Source organism: Cariama cristata, unplaced genomic scaffold, assembly GCF_000690535.1.
Source record: "Cariama cristata isolate BGI_N322 unplaced genomic scaffold, ASM69053v1 scaffold14720, whole genome shotgun sequence".
NCBI classification, from domain to species: Eukaryota; Metazoa; Chordata; class Aves; order Cariamiformes; family Cariamidae; genus Cariama; species Cariama cristata.
The window spans coordinates 16,708-37,200 of record NW_009595388.1 but is presented as its reverse complement, the minus strand read 5'-3'; the positions used below and the strand labels follow the sequence as shown (position 1 = coordinate 37,200).

The window sequence follows — 20,493 nt, the reverse complement described above, 5'->3', positions numbered from 1 at the left end:
TTTGGTCTGAAAATGTTGGTGGTTTGTTGTTGGGTTTTTTGGGTGTTTTTTTGAGGAAAAGCAAGGAAAACAGCTGAAGTCAGAATTCATATATAAGCTGTGGTAAATCCTGGTAGCCCATACTTTCCAGGCCTTTTGTATTTAACGAAAACATGAAGTACTTGTGTTCTTGCAGATGCCAAACTGGGATTTTTTGAGCTGGTGTGCTGCAGACAGACTTGCTATTGTTTCCATTTCCCACAGGAAGGGATTAAATTCATGTGCTGTTTTCATGGGTGGTACTGAGAAATAGCATCCTACTGTAGCACAAGATAAATACAGCATAATGTAAGCTAATAATTTTAACATATTTGTATTTCATTAGGCAATAATGCAGCTTTACCAAAGTTGACAGAAGAACTAGAATTTGAAAGTAACTTGAGAACTGACGAGGTATTTATGTTATTTTGAAAATTTTGATTATACTGTTTCTTGTATAATTATACATCTTGCTAGAGTTTCTTCTATACCTTTTGATTTTTGTGCAGTGAAAATGGCATTTGAACTTCAAAACTTTTGAAGGATCATTTTTCACAGTATTCAGCTGTACTTTTCTAAGCAGCTGACATGTGGGCTGTCCATGTTATTCTGTGGTAAAACCAATTCCCTGCCTCAGCCATGTGCTTTCTGTGACCATGACATCCAAGTTTGCTTTTTTTTAGAATTGGTCATACCATTTGCATGTTGCTTGTGATAGTATTTGTAAAATAGTCATACATGCCTTAGCTTTTAGAGTTGACAACTGTGCTTTGAAATAGTAAACATACACTGCTGTTCATTTCATTGTATCACTTCTTTGCTGGTCTTCAAACTCGCCCATTCTCTGTATGTTTGAGGAACACTTGCTGCTGTTCTGTACTGTGATAACTACAGCCCCTTGTCTGCTGTAACAGAAGAGTAGGGCATCCTGGATAATCCAGGATATTGGGGCTCATGGTCACCTTTAGCTTGTGTAAGACCAAAGTTGAGCCTGTCTATTTGTGTGTCTGTGCTGGGATCCATACTAGCCAGGATTCTAAATGGGTTAATTCTTCATTCGGATGCAGAATCGGATCCATGTATTCATGGTAATAAAACTCTGATAATAAGCACCTTGAGGGAGAACATGGTTCAGAGACTGTGAAGCATCTATGAAAGGCTGGATCTGCACAGGGCTGCTGACTACAACTCCAGGGCAGACCAGCTGAGTATTTCTGAACCATGGTTTTGATGCCTGAGATGCACTTCAGGAAGATCCAAGTCAGCTTCAGTCTAGGGGGATTTATGCATTTGAGTTGAGTTCCACCTGCAAACAGCTGTACTCTTTGCCAGCATAAGGTGGTCCTAGAGTCAGTATAGCCGTGTTCACATGGCACTGTATCTGAGTTTACAATGTCCAGATCTGACTTAAGTCCGCTTAGCTCCGTATAGCATTGTCTGTGCATCAGTAGCATATAGCTAATCTGCAACTTGAATTTTAAAAAAAAAAAAGGGGGGGAAAAAAAATCAAAACACGAGTTGAAAAGAGTTTGCTGTATCTTGTTATTCATTGCAGATAGATATTTTTCTGTACATTTGAACATTTCTAGAATGTTGCTTGTATTTGGAACTCATCTTAAGAGTAGGCATTGCACCTTGACTTCCTGAGATTTCTCTTGAGACATCCTTTTTTTTTTTTTTTTAAACTAATTTCTGGTACCACTTTTAACTCTGAGGTCAAGGTTAGGCATTGTACTGTTCAACAGTAATGTGACATAGCTCTGCCGATGTTCCTTATTAATATTTGTACAGCTGTCTTAATAAGAAAGCTTTTGAAGACTTTTATAGATCATGATATTACAATGTTCATCATGACATGAAAGAGGGGTGTGAGATATACTTGTTCTGGATGCCTGCAATATTTTTATTTCTTTTGATTTTGTGTTTAGCCACAACCTCCTGAAAGTCCAAGAAGTGAAGAGGGATGTGTGGATCTTCATACTAAAGAGTTTCAGAAAGGTGATTTTTATACTGATAGTAACTTACTTTTCATACTGATTTTGCTATTATTTGTGATGGGAGGGTTCTAGATTTGATATATACTATATGTAGAAGGGTTGAAGAAAAGCCTGCAGAAATCTTGAAATGTTTCTAGGAGCTTATGTGGCTTTACATTTTGGTTTGTGGGAAAGAAGGAGGGACAACCTTTTCTTCCAATATAATATGCTGAAAGAAAGGTGGAAAGCCTTTAGGATGTTATAAAAGTAGACTGCTAGCATTCTATTTAAAATCAATAAATACAGAAAAACATTTGCTGAGGAAAAATACAGAAACTTCTGCAAAGAGTGGCTTTCTTCCTTATAAACTTTGAACATCCTTGTTTTGGGTATTGTGACAGGCCCTGTGAGGATATGAGAAAACTAAGTACTATATGACTTAAGTCGCAGAGACTTTACGGCAAGATTTTTTTTTTATTTTTTTTTTTGTCTCCTTTCCTTTCTTGCTGTCCAGAAGATTAAAATATTTCTGGTTATCCACTGAAATTTGAAGAGCACTTATAAGTAGGTAATCACCTAGCTAGAAATCTCAATTAGTCAACTTGGATCTGTGCTCAGTAATTCCTTTTCCATGTATTGATCTTCAACAGGACAAAAAAAAAAAAATCCTTGTTTCCTAAAACCACTTTATTTTAAAATGCGTTGCAATTGTTTGGCTTTCCTATTAAACCAGAAACAAACCCCTACTTTGTTCCCATCTTGATGGATTTTGTGCTTCAGATGCATTTCAAAGATGTTTACAACACTGCCAGATGAGAGTTAATCCTCAGTTGATGGAATAACAAGCAAAACTAAAGTGAATTCCAAGAGGTACCAGTGATAATATAGCACATAGAGTCCAAAGAGGTTAAAGATGCATTTCCTCTTATGGAAAGCTGCAGCTGCAAGCCTAAATGTTATGAAAAGACACACTGTTAAGCTCAATTCTAAATTTTTAGACATGCATACCAGAATAACCATTTACCAAATAGAAAACAAAAATAGGAGTAAAGTGAGATATGAGCATTGGTATAAAACTTTGGATTCCTTTTTATACTTGGGTAGGTCACATTCACATACCTGGTCTAATGGCGGTGTATATTCATCTAAGTGATAAGGGACATGCTCTGCTCACAAGAAAGAAAAGGTAAACCCTGAGAATGGGTTAAAAGAATGTAATCTTCAAGACAGCAGATCCAAAACTTGAACCAGTTTTTCTGTACTGCAAGGTTTCTTTGAAGTACCTGAAAAACTGTGCCACTTTGCATCACTCGGGCACCCAGACAGATAGTACTTAAAATCTAAAATGTGCACATTCAACTTGCTGTGATAATCTTGTTCCATGTAAAATGTTTAACAAAAATCCATTTGTTGTGTAAATCATATTGGATATTACACACACTGAAGAATAATGCTTTGTAGCTCTTAGTAGAGAGTATTGTGTGGTGGGGGAGAAAAAGAAAAAAATCTCTCTTTTTATATATGTATATACACACACATGCATATATGCATATAGCTCAACGTACGTAAAAGGAAGTTGTTTAAAGGACAAATGTGTGTCCTCTCATGAGTGTGAACAGCAGACACGGTAGTTTAGTAGTCCAAGATTCCCTGGAATGTAAACAAATCACTGCTGTTTGAGTGGGTAAGGTCTAGCTATTCGTTTGAGACTGCTTTACAAGTTGAAAGATGTTGTGCAACTAAACAGTATAGCTGTGGAAGAATTATTGTTAAGACATGTAGATTTAAGAAATGAGCAACGAATTATATAAAATTGTATGTAGAATAGAGTGGTTTTACTGGATCACAGGTTTATGTTGTTACTGTAGCTGAAAGGAAAACTGTTTGGAATGTTTTAATAACAAAAAAAGCTGCTAAAATATTAATTCCATGCCTTTATGAATCAGACATTAAGGGTTTTGTAGAACGCTCAATGGAGCAGCATCTTTATGATTCTCTTTATGTATCTATATGAAAAGGCTTTGAAAGTTATGGAATTTTTTCAAAAGTGCAAAACACTCATCAGCTCCTGTTATTCATAGTTATTTTCCACATTTTTGTGATACAGTAGAGCCTTAGCCTTCTATATCAGACTTAGAGCACAGTAGAGTCTAGCAATTGGACAATCGCCTTATGTGCGCTGTATCAGCTACAGGTCTCACTAGTACAATTATGCAAATTTTAGTTCTCTGGAAGCATAATGTTACAGCATAGTTTTTATCACATTTTACTTCATCCCATGATCCAGCATCTAGGGTTGTGATGGATAAAATTCTGATTCATTCAAATGCTAGAACTATGTTTGAAATGTCAAAAGTTACTGTATATTTCAGAGATGACAGTCCCGTGATTGTGTGTATTTGAGTAGTAATACTCAAATATTTTACAGAGTAATGACTCTCAATTATCCTATGCTTTAGAAATCCATATTCTTTTTTTTGTTGTTGTTCTTCAAATACTGTGAAGAGAAGATTGGGTGCCTCTTATTTCCAACGTTGAAAGTAAGTTTTAGATAGTTTCAGGTACTCTGGAAGCTTTTGAGAGGTCAGTTAGAGGATACTATGATACTTCGCTCTTGCTTAGCTTTTCTGATTATTTTTGTAATTATTTTTTAATAGATTTGCTGCAGAGGAATATTGCTTTAGAAAGAGAAACTCTTCATGTAAGTTCTTGGGTTTTAAATTTACTCAGTAAATCTGTGCTGCTTTTTTTTTTTCTTACTTGCATTTACTTCTATTTACATTAAATATTCTCTCAAGGAAAATATTGGTTTTGTATATTCAGAGCCTATGTATATTGAGACTGTGCAGCTGTGTAGGTTGATGTCTAATTATGCTTTCAAATTTGCCAGTAAATAAATCTTCTTGTACTGTTGTTCCACAGTCTACGACTATTTCAAGATTGTTAACTGGCAGAAAAGAGAAGCTTGATTGTCCTCCTTGAGAACAGAGGACAAAACTAGGGATTATTCTTGGAGCTTTTGATCAGGACTAGAAACCTGTTATTTTAATGCAGTCTACTGTGATTTCACAAGAACTTGGAGCTTATAAGTGTAAAAGGGATGACTGGGAAAGTTGCAGATGTAGAGTGTTTCTTATGGAGCAGAAACAAGATGTTAAACACAGATGACAAGCTAAAAAGTGTGTTTGCAGTTTCTTAAACTTGAGTAGGGAATTTATTTATTACTATATTCTAATGCTGATTGGCCACACTTCTGGTGCTAGTGAGATACTTCTGTTTCTGCATGTAGGAGAGTGTCTTTTTAAATCCAAAAATACTTTGTATGAATTGTCATGATAAACTGCTTTTAAAGCACATAATAGGGTGCTTAATTAAAACTGAAACTTTTTTCATTAAAAATATCAATTAGAAATTCTGAAAATACTATGAGTCAAAAGTTCTTTCGTGGTGCTATCCTATAGTAGTAACATTACTTGAGCTCTAGGAATAAATTGCTCTTGTAATACTGCTACTTTCTGGTTTAATGCATGTTGTACTTGAAAGTAGCAAGTAGGAAAAACTTTTTCCCTTCTGTGTTTATAAACTCTACAGAAAAAGAAGTTAAGGAGTTATCTTTCTTTATGCTTTATGTTTAGGTGGAAAACTTGGATACTTCAGATGTAGGTGGAAAACTTCAGATAACTGAAGAATATAGATCTAGAGGAATACAATGTAAATCTTCAGGAACAATGGATAAAGAAAAATGTAAGTGATACAGAACTACATGAATTTGCATAAAGCTTTTCTGCTGCAAAACAACGTTCTAGTGCAATTATGCCATAAAATGGTATTTTGGAGGAAAGAATGGAATATGGGGAATTCCGAACTCCAAAACAATTGTTCTTCCCAAAACTGCTGTTAATATTACACTTGATATATTTGATAAAAATATGGTAACAAATTTAATACTGCACAGAAGAGTATTATAGTAGCCTTTTTGATTGTAAGTGAACAAACTTTTTTGTTTAGTCCTTAAAATAATTACTAATTTTATCCTTTTTAAATGAAACGCAAGGAAGGAATATAAAGCTGAGGAAAGTTGATCGTCAGAGGAAAATCTAGCTGCTCAATAGACTTTGTGAGGCTGGATGCTTTCTTCTGTTAGATGGGAAAGAACTAAGTTTTAGTGTAACCTTTTATCTGTCTAGAAGCAAAAAGTGAGAAGGAAGTCAGTCCATTGAATGATATAAACATTTCTAATTTCTAAGTTTCCTTTGTCTAACTTCAACTAAGTTAGACATTTTGTTGACATCATAATTATGAGACTATGTAATATCTATTCAAGCTCTACCCTCAACTGCTTTTGTCTTTTCAGCATCAGAACAATTTTAAAAAAATTCAGGATAATTAATATTGTCAGTTTTTATAACAGTTTTTATTCTGCTTCTAAGAATTTTGATTTGATGAAGTGAGTAATTAGAAGCCATGCTGTATTCGTTATAGTGCTCCACATAGCATTAACTGCTTTCTCTGTCTCTGGGTGAGGTTGAAGTTAAGGTTAATGTTTTGCTTCTTGATGTGATACCTGTCAAATTTCAATTTTGAGCTTCTCTTTAAAAACAAAGGCGGGGGGGGGGAACCTGACCCATAACATACAAGAAACATGGAATTCTTTTTCGTAATTGTTTTGTCTTCCCTTTTCAAAGAGGGGTTAGCATAACTTTCTGTTCATATTTTTGTAAGTAAGATGCTGCTTTTCAGAATCTTTTGAATCCAGTAACGATAAGCTGATATAAAAGTGGCGTCAAAGTCTGAGAAATGCAGAAGGCACTTTTTTAACACTTGAACTGTTGTTTGTTTTTGCAGGCAACCAGCTGATGGCTCAGGATGTGAGAAACGATAATGAACCAAGTCAGTGTTCCAAAATGAAACCTGATAACATCAAGGTATTTTCAATAAAAGTTTTTTTTCATGTTCTGCAATTGTAGTGTTTTTATTTCTATAGCAGTTTATTTTGGGAGGTATTTTCATTATTAACTGTAAACTACTTTTGCATTGTCTTGAGTACAGAATAACTGACTGTACAATGATACTCACTCACTTTTCAAGGGGGAGACAATTTTTAAAAAAAAAAAAAAGCACCTGAATCCGTTTGAGGTGTGGTGAACTGATTTGGACAATAGTTAGGAGCTTGGGGATCGCATGGAGCATTGCTGGATCCCAGCTTTCCAGTCAGTTCAGCATCTTCACAGTCATACTGATCTGAGATCTGCAAGAAGATATTGACTTTACCCGAGTTCTGGGTTTGCACTGACTCCTCCTAAGTCAAAACAGTAATTCAGGACGAAATGGATGTTGCTTTTAGTTCCAAACATCCTCCATGTACTCCTATCTCATCTGTTGATTTTGAGGAAGTTTCTTACCATCAGAGTTTTTAAGCGACATTAGAAAATCTTGATGAATGAAATAACTACTTGTGTATTTAGTGGGTTTTTTTTAGGTGGGTGTTTTTTGGTTTGGTTTGTGGTTTAGGTTTGGGGTTTTTTTTTCAGTATAAGTAACTGAATGATCTTTAATGTGTAGTAAGACACTCTTTTCTTTGTTGTTTCAAAATAACGTAGGAAGTTATTTCAGGTGAGACAGCAGAAGTGTCCGAAGAAATTGATGTACAGCATACACCTCCTAAAAGTACTATGGAAGAAAAAGGTAATGAAACTGCCCATTCTGGGCTATTATCTGAACCCATACTGAATGTTAATTTCTTTTCATTTGTGTGGTTCTGAGAGAAATTATGAACTTGATCTCAGTTTGATCCCAGCAAATAGTTGCATATATTCTCTAGTTGCTGTCTGTTCTATTACTGCTATCAAATAATGCATTAATTCTAGTTCCTTTAACAGTGAGAGCAGATTTTGTTTCTGCTGTGCTGTCACCCATCTGCTGCATTATCGCTTTAGTGCGTACCTTGAATAAAAGCTAATTGCAAATAAACAGGTGGATAGGGAAATAGCACAATTGGGATATGTAACAGGAAGAACTCCTCTTGACTCTGACCACAAATAAGAGGTGTTCTTCCGTGATAAAACCCATGACATTCACCATCAAAATCAGTCCTGTTTGTTTCTGTAGAGAAACCATCTAGGAAAGAGTGCGCAAGTTGCACTGTCATAGTTGACTTATTAATTGCACTAAAATAAATAGTAAAAGGTGGTGTGTCTACAGTGTTAATATTGGCTTTGGTGTAACTTCAGTCTGTCTGTGTGTGAGCATTATAGGTATCTTCCCTAATGTTAGTTTGACCTATTAATACTTTTGTCTCTCCAGTAAGCACGTTGACAAATTTGAGACTATTCTGCAATGAACTTGTATCCTCAGCTTCGTGTTTCATGGAATGTGGGAGAAAATTGAATAGTGGCTTGTATTTATCTTACCATTTTACAGTGGGTCACGCTCTTGAGCTTTTGGTTTTAGCTTAAATTAAATCTAACTCATCTACTGTTAGGGAACCATTCTGGCAGACCAGTATATTGTTGCTACAAGGCAAATAGTGTTAATTTCTGATGGGTGTTTTTAGGGAATTTTGGGCTACAAAATGAAATAATACTTTTAGTGCAGAGGTTGTGGCTTGTGCCTTTTTCTTTGTCTAACAAAACAAAGGTGTGCAGTTTCTCTCTGTTCTTTTTTTTTGTATGTGTGAAGATGAATTTACGATTGAACAGGAAATGTCTGAAAAGGAAAAGCACGATCTAGAATCGAATGAAAACTCTCCAGAGGTGAGTGGTCTTATTCATGTTAACTAACTGAGATAAGGCAGCTTCACACTGAAAATAAGTATTTTGTATTTTGTTGACAGCAGTATTAAAACTTTGACTTCACCAACACAGAAATAGCTGTGAAAATTTGTTTGGTACTGTAAAGTACTTGGAGACTCATGTGGTTCTGTGTCAAAGTATAAACTCACAGACCATAACACATCAGTGGCTGATTATTGAAGTAGAAGGAACTCTCTTCCTACATTTAATAATACTTACAGAATTACTTTCTGTACAATTTATAGAGCTATATTGTATAGAAGTCGTGTTTTCTGAAAACCTTGTCATTGAGATGTGGACCTTAGTCACTAGCAAATGTGACTTGGCTTTACAAAAATGCTATCACTCAACAGTTTTAAAGCTCTGTTATCTCTTGGGCATATACTTGTGATATTCTGCAGTGGTGGTTGTAAACAAAGGTCGGAACCCTAGAGATTAAAATTGTTGCTGGCCCCTAGAAATGGACACAGTTCTCATAAAGATGTTGGGTTTTATCATTTGGGTTTTTTACCTCTAATTTGGAAATAGAAGAAAATTTGAAGAATAACTTGTTGACATTTGTTCACTCAAGGCTGGAGTTGCCAAGATCCATTGCAGGGGGAGATATTGCTAGACTTCAATAAATGCTGAATGAGGCACTTAACCTTCTTTCATTGTAAATAGGAGGAAGTCTATTATTGGGGATTTTGTGATCTGAGATTGGGGATCTTTAAGTAATGAATATGGTCAGGTGTTCAGACTACAAAGTTGTCTTTCAAAGCTTAAACTTCAAAGTAAGGGACCTTTTTTACTAAAGGTCCTGTTTATGTAGAGAACGTCACCAATCTATATACAGAGATAATTAGGTTATTGACTGTTTAATAGCACTTGCTCAACTATTGTAAGATGTAGCCTGTGCTCTATGGCATTGGGAAAAGGGACTCACAAGACACAAAATTTGGAGTTCTCATAAGACTGAAAAGATGTGGTGGGATATATAGGGTAAGCCATCAGCATTTGTCCGACCAAGTGATAGAGTTATTGGGGGGAAGGGGGCAGAAGGCACTGTGCTCTCAGGCATGCTTTGTGCCTGAGGCCAGACATGGAGAATTTTGTATAACTGGGAGTAGTATTGTTTCTTTTCAGCTGTATCAATGGATTTCATAACAGTCTCTTCCTGTGAAACTTGCCTCATCTGCATTTTTAAACTGATAAGCACTACTTCTGCCTCTATCATATATGCAGTTAGCAGCAATCTTTGTATTATATTGCTCAAATGCTAAATGTCAATTACAGTAACTAAAATTTTTTTGTCTTTTAATAGGAAAATCAGCCTGTAATAGTGAAACGGAAGAGGGGACGGCCTCGTAAATACCCTCTTGAAGCTGTACAGCCTGGTGGTAAGTAGTTCATAATACCTGTGTGGGAAAATAAGGAAAATAGTGACATTCAAGTTCTGAATTCATATTTCTTCCCTCAGGTGGGGAGTCAAAAGCTGATATGAGCACTGGGAATGTAAGTGCCTTTATTTTGTTTGGGTGCATTTAAACACAGTAATTCAAGAGCCATTTACCTGTTTACCAGTTCATTTATCTGTTTAACAGTTAATGGTATTTCAGAAACGTCTTATGCAAAACTTGATAATTGAGTTCAGTCTAAGCAAACAAAAACTATTAATAATCTCCTAATATAACGGAACTTTGTAAGTAAAATATACTATTAGGTTATTTGCTGTGTTCTGACTTAACAGGATCAAACTTACTACAACATACTTAATACAAATCTAAGTGTTACACTGGCTAGCAATATACTTGTACGCAGGGTGAAATTCTGATCGTGTGCACACGTGTCTCTTAATTTGTGCCAAGAGTAATTTTGGTCTAAAGATCAAGGGTGACTCAGTTTCAAAAACTTGAGATTTTTTTTTTTTTCTTTACTGAACCTATCATAATAGTAGCTCATAATAACTCTTAATATCTGTAAAATAAAGTACGGTTAATGTGGTTGTATTACCTATATTACAATGTGTACAGTTCATTCAGAAGATAGAGATGTGCTGGTTAGTAACTTAAGAGCTTGTGAAACATACTTCTGTCTTTTAAAGCTCAACAATATCTTAATTTCTTAATCCCCATGAGGTACATTCACTGCTAAGAAAGTATTTGTTGGGAGTGTTTGTGCAGTCCAGTTGGATTACAGCACAGAGTAGTAATGGATCAGGCATGTTTGTGGAGTACAGCTAGTTGGTTTTATTCTGGTGGAAGGCTCTTCTCTTGGGAATTCCTGTGTGTCAGAATCAACGTTACTGCGTAGAAAAGAGGTGATTTTTAAAAATGGAAGTCATACTGAAACTCATGTTTTCTCCCTGCTTGCCTGGTGACGCGCCAGGTGGCATGGGGGGTCGGAAGTCTTGGGAATTTACCTAGGCTATAGATAGCAGGAATTGTCATCCCTGCTTGTTCTGTCCCCGTAGCATTTCAGGCAGCCCTTTTGAGTCCTGTCCTTTCTACAGGTCTGGTGCAGTTTTGCTTCAGAATTCCTAATCTTTCCTAATGGGTTTGGTGTCATCGTGTGTGTCTTCCCCCCACCCCACCCCGCCCCCCGCAAATTACATTTTATTAAATTAATATTGACCTAGTGTATTTTTTGATAGGGTGGTTTTGTTTTGTTTTGGTTTCTGTTTTGTTTGGGTTTTGGTTTTGTGGGTTTTTTCCAAATAAGAATTAAAAATAATTTTGAAATCCCCCTCAAAAATAGATATACCTTGGCACCCTTAGTACCACAACAGAATCATCTTTTCTAGTTTGACTATTTTAAAGATCTTGTACCTCTTAGTGAAGACTGACTGGTGTGTCAGTCAGATGGAGGCAGGCTCCAGGAGGAGCAGTATCTGCCCTCCATCTGAGATAATGGTTCTGTAAGGTGAGATACTATCTTTGCATGACAGTTTCCCCTAAGCTGCTTTGAGGACATGTTGCTACTTCAAAGGAGGTGTAGACATCCTAGTGTAGTCGTTCAGTCATGAAAGCAACTGGATTTTTGGGACAGTCATCATAGGAGATTATGTAATTATACACAACTCTTTCTGCATTCTGAGTAAATACAAAATTCTGGTGATTTATGATTCTGCAAACTGTGTGTGTGATTACATAAAGTGACTGCACTAAACTTTTTTTGTATTGTTGATAATTTAAATTTTCAGAAGTCTGTCTGGTTGAAACTGCTTTTCACTTTGTCTTTTATTGTAATGACTTTAGTGTGAATTAGGTTACCGAAACTGCTATGATTTCTCTTGTTTATGTGCTGATTTGACTCATTTCAAATATTTATCATAAATGGAAAAATGTATGCTACTGTTAAGAAACTCAGTACAAACTTTCTGTATGCTCATTAGAATATATATACTTTCTAGATTTGCAGCTATGTTCTACTATGAATGGGAGCAAATTTCTGTATTTATGTAATACAATCTTGGATTTTTCTGATTTTCTTTTAAAAAAACACTTTTGGTTTTTTAATTTCAGCTGCAGTTATCTATGTTTGCAAATAGAGGAAAAACACCTCAAACAGGTAAGCAAATTATATCTGCTTTAACAAATAAAATAAAAGATGGAAGAAATAGAAGAGGGTTTTCAAGAAAATCACATAGGTCCTTCCTAAACATCATCCCTGCCAGTCAGTATTATTAATGTGTGAAAACATTTGAGTAAACAGAACAGTGAAGATTTGTCCCTAATTCCTACTGAGTATTTAATTTTAAAGACGAGCAGCTTGATAAGAACTTATTTCAAAGATGCAGCAGCACTATTATGTGCTCAATAACGCACTGCAGAATATACCAAATAATTTGTGTGGATAGGCACATAGCAGAGCTTCAGAGGCAGGCAAGTACCCCACCAAACTGGTTCTTAGTGATTGTTTTCCATTTCTGCTTATTTTCTTTCATACAGCATCTTTTGAATCACACTTATTACATTAACTGTTTTAAAATACATATAGGAAAATATTTCAAGTTTTGTTCAATGAATTGGATTATCTGTGCATATGTGTCTAAAGAGCTTAGTGGCTATTTCTTTTCACAACTGCTGTAAGATCTTTAGAAGATGATTGCTCAACTTTACTTCAGAAATGTACTTTTAATGCTTCAAACTGAAGTAAAATAAAGTGAGATACTTTTCTATTTCTCTTTCCTAGTCAAACATCTGTGATATGTAGGAGATAAAACTTTGGTGAATTTTAGATGTTGTAGTTTAATTTTTCACTTGTATGGAGTCTGAACTGCAGTGGTTGTTTAAGTGTGTCTTAATTATGGCCATTCATACAATAGATTTTAAAATCAGGAAGCAGATGAAGCTGAAAGGCAGGTTAAGAAATGGTTTGTAAGCAAATGCAAACATTCATGCAACAAATCTGAGAAAACAAGTCTTCAAAACAAATCTTCTGGAGTTTCCAAAAGTTTAGGTTTCTATAGAGATATTAATCTGGCTGTGCTGCACATATAGACTATTTGCTATTTTCTCCACAGTTGTTAAAAAGTCTGCTTTCATCCATATGCTTCAGAATTGTCTCTGGAGGGTTAGCTGATTGTGTGGTACTTGGCTTCTATCAACTGCGAAGAGAACAGATAAGAATGTGAGAAAGGTGTAAAAGTGCATTCTGGTTTACCTTTTATTCAAAAGGACAGTCACCTGACTGTACTTCAAGCTTAATCTAGTGTATTAAGTAACATTTCATTTTCCAGGTAAAAGACTGTTGATGTCACAGCGATATTAAGAAGTATAAAGTAGATCAAATACCCTGTTAAACTTTTCATTGTATGTTAGCATTCATGTGAGAAAAGAGGTTGAAAGCCTCTGGCAGTGAAAAGAAAACGAAGTGGAATCCCTCTGTGCAGTTGACTTATTCTCGTAACTTTTGGGTGTTCTGCACGAGGTCATATAGAGTGGGAAGCAGAGAGATTTTTTTCAGTCAGTACAACTCATGCAGTTAAGAGACATCTGGTTTCTGAAGGCGGCATCCTCCCGTAACACTGACACTGAACTTGAATCGAAATTATTTTGTGCTTACCAGTGGTTGCTGCTGTAAAGTTAGTAAGATTTTTAAATACTATAGCTTCTTATTTTTGTACTTATTTTGAGGCAAAAGTACTACATTTTCACATCCTAAAGACAGGGTTGTGTCTGTTGAGAAAGGCATGTATTGTACTTACATGGAGTATTCTTCAATCAAAAATCATTTTGCTACAAACTTGCCAAAATGTACCAGAATTTTGAACTATCTATCTTTTGAACACAACAGAACTGATATATGTTGGTTATGTTAAAACTTATTTTGTGTGAAATACTCAATGCAGTGGACAGTCCTGTGTTTTGTTGCATTTCTTTATTGAATAGTTAAACATATTTGCATTTTATTTTATTTGCTTTTGTGTAAAATAATTTTTTCCATGTAACCTTAACAAAGGAACTCCAGAAAAACTTGTGTGTGAATTTTAAAATATGTTGCTGCTCTTTGAGATCTATTTTTGATCTGTTGCATTGTCATTCTTCTGTTTGTTCCATCAGTCTAATTGGTGATAGGTTTGGAGTTTGTGTCATCTTTTGTGTTGCTTTCAGAAAACAAAAATAGGCAGCAATTTTGTGGCAGGGGAAAAAGGTATAAAATCTTGCTTCTGTTTAGGTTGCTTCTCTCCTATGGCTAAGGATTTTTATCCTTGAAGTGTTGCAGATAATTCCATTTGACAAAGCTCAAAAGCTTTGTAAAATAATCTCTTTCATCATAGAGCTAGTCAGGGTAGAAGTGGTAAGCATCTACCCTGGAGAGGCAAGGTTGAGACATGAGTCATAGGGTTGTAAATGTATTTTAACATGCACAGGCCAGTCTGTAAGAAGTACTGAATTGAAAATAAGAAGGTACTTCAATGGAGAAAGTAATATAATTTGCATACCAGGTATTAGACAGGTTTTAAATACTGTCTTTTTGAGCTGCAGATATTTTGGTGCTTCGCCATGGGTGTAGTTAAGCAGTATTACTTAACAGATTGCTTGGAGGGACTGTGTTCTTGGAGATTTTCAAAATTGGATTGAACAAGATCTTGAGCAGTATGACCAGATCAATTAATTTAGCCGTGCTTTGAACAGGAGGTTGGACTAAATGACCTCCAGAGGCCCCTTCCAAGCTAAATTTTTCTGTGATTCTGTAATTGGTTGACAATAGTTAAAAGGGGTAAGTAACTTTTGCTTTTCCATTGAAACAAAACAGCATATGCAAAAAAGCAGTAAATAATGTCAGTCATATAAAGCCTGACCACTTAAAAAAATTTAATCATTGTCCCAGTCTCTGTATATAACAAAATACAACAAAGCCATATTCTAAATTAGATAGAGATTTTAAATGTTTTCTGAGTTTCTGTGATGTTTATGCAAAGTTGACAGAGTTTGAAATAACTCCTTTTTAAACTGATGGGCAAAAGATTTGAAGTTTGGGATTAAGTTTTGTTCTTTCCTTTCTTTTTAGGTACAGACATATCTAGTAAGAAAGAAACAACAAATGTAAGTGCAACCATTTTAATTTGTAAGTTTATAAGCAGTATGTAATGAAAAATGTCTGTCTCTAAGTTAAATTGTTCTTGCCTTACTTGCTTCCATTTTATTTTTTCAGGAAGATGAAGCTGAGAGAGCAGAAATGTTTGTGCGTAAAAGGGGAAGAAAGCCCAGGCATTCTCTGATTCAATCAGAGGAAACTGGTAAAAACATGAAACTGTGCTACTCCTAACAGAATGAGAAGATCTTACTGTGCCTTTCTGTTTACTAATAGCAACAAGATAAGCTTTATTCATTTTTCCTTTCTTAAGGAAAAATCATTGAGTTACAGCTAATGTAAATATTATGTAAATATGTGTAAATTGCTGTAATCTCATGTCAGAATTGCTACATCCCAGATGCTTCTATAAAGCCTCATGAATTTTCTATGAATTCTGGCTATGAGCTGCATAAGTAAACTATGGTGGATGTGTTAGCAAGATTAAGTCAAACAAGTGTGAATTAAAAATGTTGAAGCATAAAGGAAATGGAAAATTACTTACTTAAATGGGATTTGTGAATAGAATACCTTTTCTAAACTAAGTGTCCATATCCTTTTGGAGGGCTTTCGGAAAATTATAGCACATGTGTAAAATTTTACATGGACAGAAACACTGGAGCCAGAAAGAAAACGTCGGAAATTAACGTCTTCTGAAGATGAACTAAAAGACCAGGAGGAAGGTGAGGAAGAAGATGATGAGGAAGATGATGAAGCACATTCTGGGGCCACAACTAGATCAGCCACAAGATTAGAGGCTCAAAGGTAACTGTGTGTAGACACACCAATAGCAGGTTTTTTCCTGCATTGTTCTCAGTTGTTGTGGGGTTTGTTTGGGGGTTTTTTGTTGCTTGTGGTTTGGTGGGTTTTTTTCTTCATTTTACTTTTTTTTTTTTTTTTTTAATTGCTGAGAGCTTCCCAAATAATTTTGGTTCTAATTCTAGTACCACTCTTCTAGGGATGAAGGGACAAAAGGGGAAGTAGGGAAACTGTTAGAGTCTCAAAAGACGTACTTGAATATGGTAGAAGGTAAGAATTGATCCCGTTGGCCATCTTCATCCTAGTGATGTCTCAGGAGTTGGGTCTAAGGGCACTTATTTCTGATAGGTAAAAAGGGACCTCTGCCTTGACTCTGCAATTTGCCATTTGATATTTGGAGTTGGAACAAGGTGAAAATGTAATTTTTCATGTCCATTTCTTTTTCCAAATATTATCCAAGTTAAATACATGAGTCTGCAGTACTGGAGGATTTCATTTCTAGCATAGTGATCTGTAAGCTCAGAAAGCAATCTTACTGCAAAAAACTAGTGTGGTAGCAAGGGTTCTGTTTTCAAGAAGCCATTCTTCATCTCCCTTAGCATGGGTCTGCCTTTTTGTAGGCAAAGTGAATTATAGCAGAGCTCATCCTCTTGACTTTGTTGTGGAAACAAGGAAAGATACCAGCTTTGGGAAGTTTTAATTTATGTTGCTGCTGTTCTTCCAGAACAGAATTGGAATCCAGGCTTTGTTTTTATGTTCATGGTGAGATTTCTGTAAATTCACTGGATATACTTCATTCCTAAGGATATCATATATGTTAGCCTTTGGGGCTTATTTGGAGTACTGTTCACAGTATGCTCTTGAATTCATAAATTCAGAGCTGAATCAGAAAGTAGCTATATAGTCTTTATTTAAATAAAAACTGTGAAGGTTTACCACTACCACTTTGCAGACAACAGCTTTGTTTAGGTAAAGCCAAAGGGATTTATCAGTTTTTCTGACTTAAGTAACCTGTTTTCCAAACTATGAAGTTGATTGCCAGTAACCAGTTTTTCATGTTTCTGAACTGGTGGATACTGAAGCTAATTTGAGTTCTTTACACTGGATAAGCAAATTATCTTTTCTTCTGCAGCCTGTTCACCTTTGCTTCTTTTGTTTTTCTGCTGGTATTACAAGCTGTTTTTTTAAACGTGGACACTTATGTACCAGAATTATTGCAGATTTGGAACTAGGATTTTTATTTAGTTAAATACTAAATAATGTCAGTAAAGTGACCTTTTGATTCTACATTTGATATGAAAATACACAGCTTGGCATTGGAGTTTGTGTCTTGAAGCATGTGAATTGAGGGGTGTTTTTCACTGTTTTTTCTGGCAATTTTGATTTACTTGTTGCAAATACTGTGCAGTCTTAATTTTCTGCACTTCGAATGCAAGAAAAAAGAGACTTGGTAAAAGTATTTTGTTATATATACATTCAGCATTCTTTTGTATTACAGAAAGCAGCCCAGCAAGCCAACCACACGTGCAACTTCCAAAGGCAGCAGTCCAAGTTCAGTTTCTCCTAGGAAACGACAGAATCTAGCAGCAAAAAAAAGATCTCCAAGTGAAACAAAAATGAATAAATCTCCTCCATTGACACAGTAAGTATTAAAGTTGAATCCACTTCTGTTATTTGTTTCGGAAGCCATTACATTGATCCTTTCCTTATATGTAATATATTGCTTCAAAATCTGAACAGCAGTCCAGCTTCACTCTGGTCTGTTCTCTTGTGATATATAAAAGCTTTTAAAAGATTTTCTTCTGTTTATGTTTTTTTTCTTCCTTTCTTCAATATTTGGAAGACTAGAATTTTTTTTTTCTGTCCTCAGAAACCTCTTGGGAGAATCTGAAAACGCTGTTATGCGATATTTTAGCTTGAGCTGTGATTCTTTCCTGAATGGGGGGAAGAGAAACTGTAGTTCAGGTTAAAGCAACATAGGATGACCTGATTCTAATGCTTCAGAGATCTTTCTAAGATCAGCTGACAAAAGAGAAGAAACTCTGAGAGTCCTTATATCAAGTTTTGAAAATATTTCCCTTTCCCTCCTTCCCTGATACACTTTTTAGTTCTTAAAGTTGAGATCACAGTGTAAAATCCCAAAGGAGTAATAAATATGATGTACAGTTGCTGTTCATCTTGTAGTTTGCAATATAAGCCATTTTACAAGTAAATACATTTAGTTGTCATCCACTCTGAAATGTGGCAGTGTCTTCAAACTGAACCTCAGGAACATGTGTATCATGCACTAATCAGCTGTCACAGTTCACCTCATATTAATTACTTCACATGGTTATGAATGACCTAGAGTTTAAGCCACACTTAAAATTGGTTGTAGCTGAAATGTGGGGGGCTTGTATATGGATGCTTAAATAGAGATAAGGATACATGATGCCTGCCCTTTACTCCCTCTTGTGTATGTGAGTCTTAAACCACTACTGCTATTCTTCTGTCTTTGTTAGATAGGGTACAAGATAATGTAGTTCATTATATTCTGGTATAATCCACAAGTATTTCCAAAAGAATGAGGAGGAAGGAGGAGGGCTCTAGCCCCAAATTCTACATCTGGAGCACTCTTCAACATATAGAATTAGTATGCAGTACCCTGCTAAGATGTGATGGGAGTGTGCAAGGTCTCCCTATGGTCTGTGCTGGTATATAGTGTTTTAGCAGTAAGCTTTTAAGTAATATATCCTGGTAATTCATCTGAGATGGACAATCAAGTTCCATCCTATAAACAACATTGTGCCTGACCACCCTTTTTGTTTTACAGGTCCTACCATTCTTAATATAATTTATTAATAATGCTTTTCAGGTTAAAGGTGCAGTCTGCCAAGCGTAAAAGGGAAGACAGCCCAACAGTGGTACGGAGAAAAGGCCAGCAGAAAACAGAGGAGATGCAAGTAAAGAAAGCAAAACGATAATCTTTACCAGCTAGTACTGTTCATGGAAGAATCAAAAGAAAAAAAAAAAAAATCTGTGCTTCTATTTTTTTTAAAGCAAAGGGATTTGCACGTGCTTGTTTCAGAGCTCTAAGTTAATCAATGCAGTACTTTTAAGTTACACTTTAAACAGCTTTATAAACTATTGTTTATACAGAATATTATGTACATTTATTTCAGATGAAAAATAAGTTTACTTTGTATCTGAATGAAAAACAAAGTAGTTATATATTTTATCACTGACTTGGAAAGTTGGGGTTTCCCAATGTGACATGCTAATGCAGATGCTTCCAACCTATGAGGCACCTCTGGGCCTGCTAATACACTTTGTATATAAACTTGTAAAAATAGGTTGTATTTTACTCTGTGTATGAATCTAATCAATGATGGACATTTTATTTATTATATGGAAAGCATTGGTCTGTAAACTTTAGTATATACCTTAGGTTTTTTTAATTATATATTTTACATTCTATGCAGATGTCAGTAGGAAACTTCCCCTCTGCTCCCCCAGGGCTGTCTAAAACCTGAAGTTCTCCAAAATATGCTCAGACAGTTGGTAAAGTATTTTTCTCGCATGCATTAAAGTAGTTTAGCATAGTGAAAGGGACTTGGCTCCTTTCTGTTCACATTTGTGACAAAGTATAAAATTTAAAATGTAATCTTTCTAGATTATATTTTCACTTGTGAATTTACTACCGATCTCAAGAAATAAATAGTATTAGGTTAGATTTATTCAGTCAGCCAACACTACCCTGAAATGAACCAGTTTTATTTTGCAACTAAATACCTGTTCTTTCAGTATTTGTCTTTTTCAACAAAGAGGGACCCATTGAAATCAAATGTCACTTCTCCTAACTATAGAGCTTCAGCATTTTATGTTACATTTTATACACAGGTATTAAAAATAGAACCTGGTATTATTGCCAGAATCTTTTTTTTTTAATGTATATTAACTCTGGTAAGAGCAAATGTTCAAGTGAAGTTGTATATAAAGTTAAACTTTTCTTATGATCAAATGTGTCTCTTGTTATGATGTGATGAGTTGCCAAACAATCTGAGATTATTTTAAGTGTTTTGTTGATATTCTGGTTTATAATTAAAAAGGATTCTGGGGGGCTGGAATTTTACTTTTTTTTTTCTTTTTCTTTTGTGAGGTTTTTTTGAACTTGTTGTAAGGCAGATGTTTCCGTCAGATATTCTGCTTGGTTTCTTACTGAGATTTTTATATAAAAATTATAAAATGTTTGCCAAAAATCATGAGTTGCCATATTTTATTATCCTTTAATTGTATTGCTGTGGAACTTGTATTTACAAATGTATTTGGTTGGAGCCATATCTACAAGCTTTACCTGATTAATGTCTTTAAATGTTTACATGTGTTTATATCTTAGGTATATAAACAGTAGG

General features: G+C 35.2%; 1 protein-coding gene across 1 annotated transcript in view; it reads left to right on the top strand.

The window, feature by feature from the left end:
- Positions 1–20,230, top strand: part of BOD1L1 (biorientation of chromosomes in cell division 1-like 1) — a gene marked incomplete at its 5' end in the record, with an annotated part of 37,013 nt that extends 16,783 nt beyond the window's left edge. Inside the window, 15 exons of the mRNA XM_009701924.1 lie at positions 365–432; positions 1,947–2,016; positions 4,652–4,695; positions 5,630–5,738; positions 6,840–6,919; positions 7,595–7,679; positions 8,673–8,746; positions 10,089–10,164; positions 10,245–10,279; positions 12,289–12,334; positions 15,281–15,315; positions 15,425–15,509; positions 15,955–16,108; positions 17,601–17,744; positions 18,957–20,230. Of these exons, the coding sequence (XP_009700226.1) occupies positions 365–432; positions 1,947–2,016; positions 4,652–4,695; positions 5,630–5,738; positions 6,840–6,919; positions 7,595–7,679; positions 8,673–8,746; positions 10,089–10,164; positions 10,245–10,279; positions 12,289–12,334; positions 15,281–15,315; positions 15,425–15,509; positions 15,955–16,108; positions 17,601–17,744; positions 18,957–19,065 (1,214 nt within the window). The remainder of the gene's footprint in view (positions 1–364; positions 433–1,946; positions 2,017–4,651; positions 4,696–5,629; positions 5,739–6,839; positions 6,920–7,594; positions 7,680–8,672; positions 8,747–10,088; positions 10,165–10,244; positions 10,280–12,288; positions 12,335–15,280; positions 15,316–15,424; positions 15,510–15,954; positions 16,109–17,600; positions 17,745–18,956) is intronic.
- Positions 20,231–20,493: the final 263 nt, after the last annotated feature.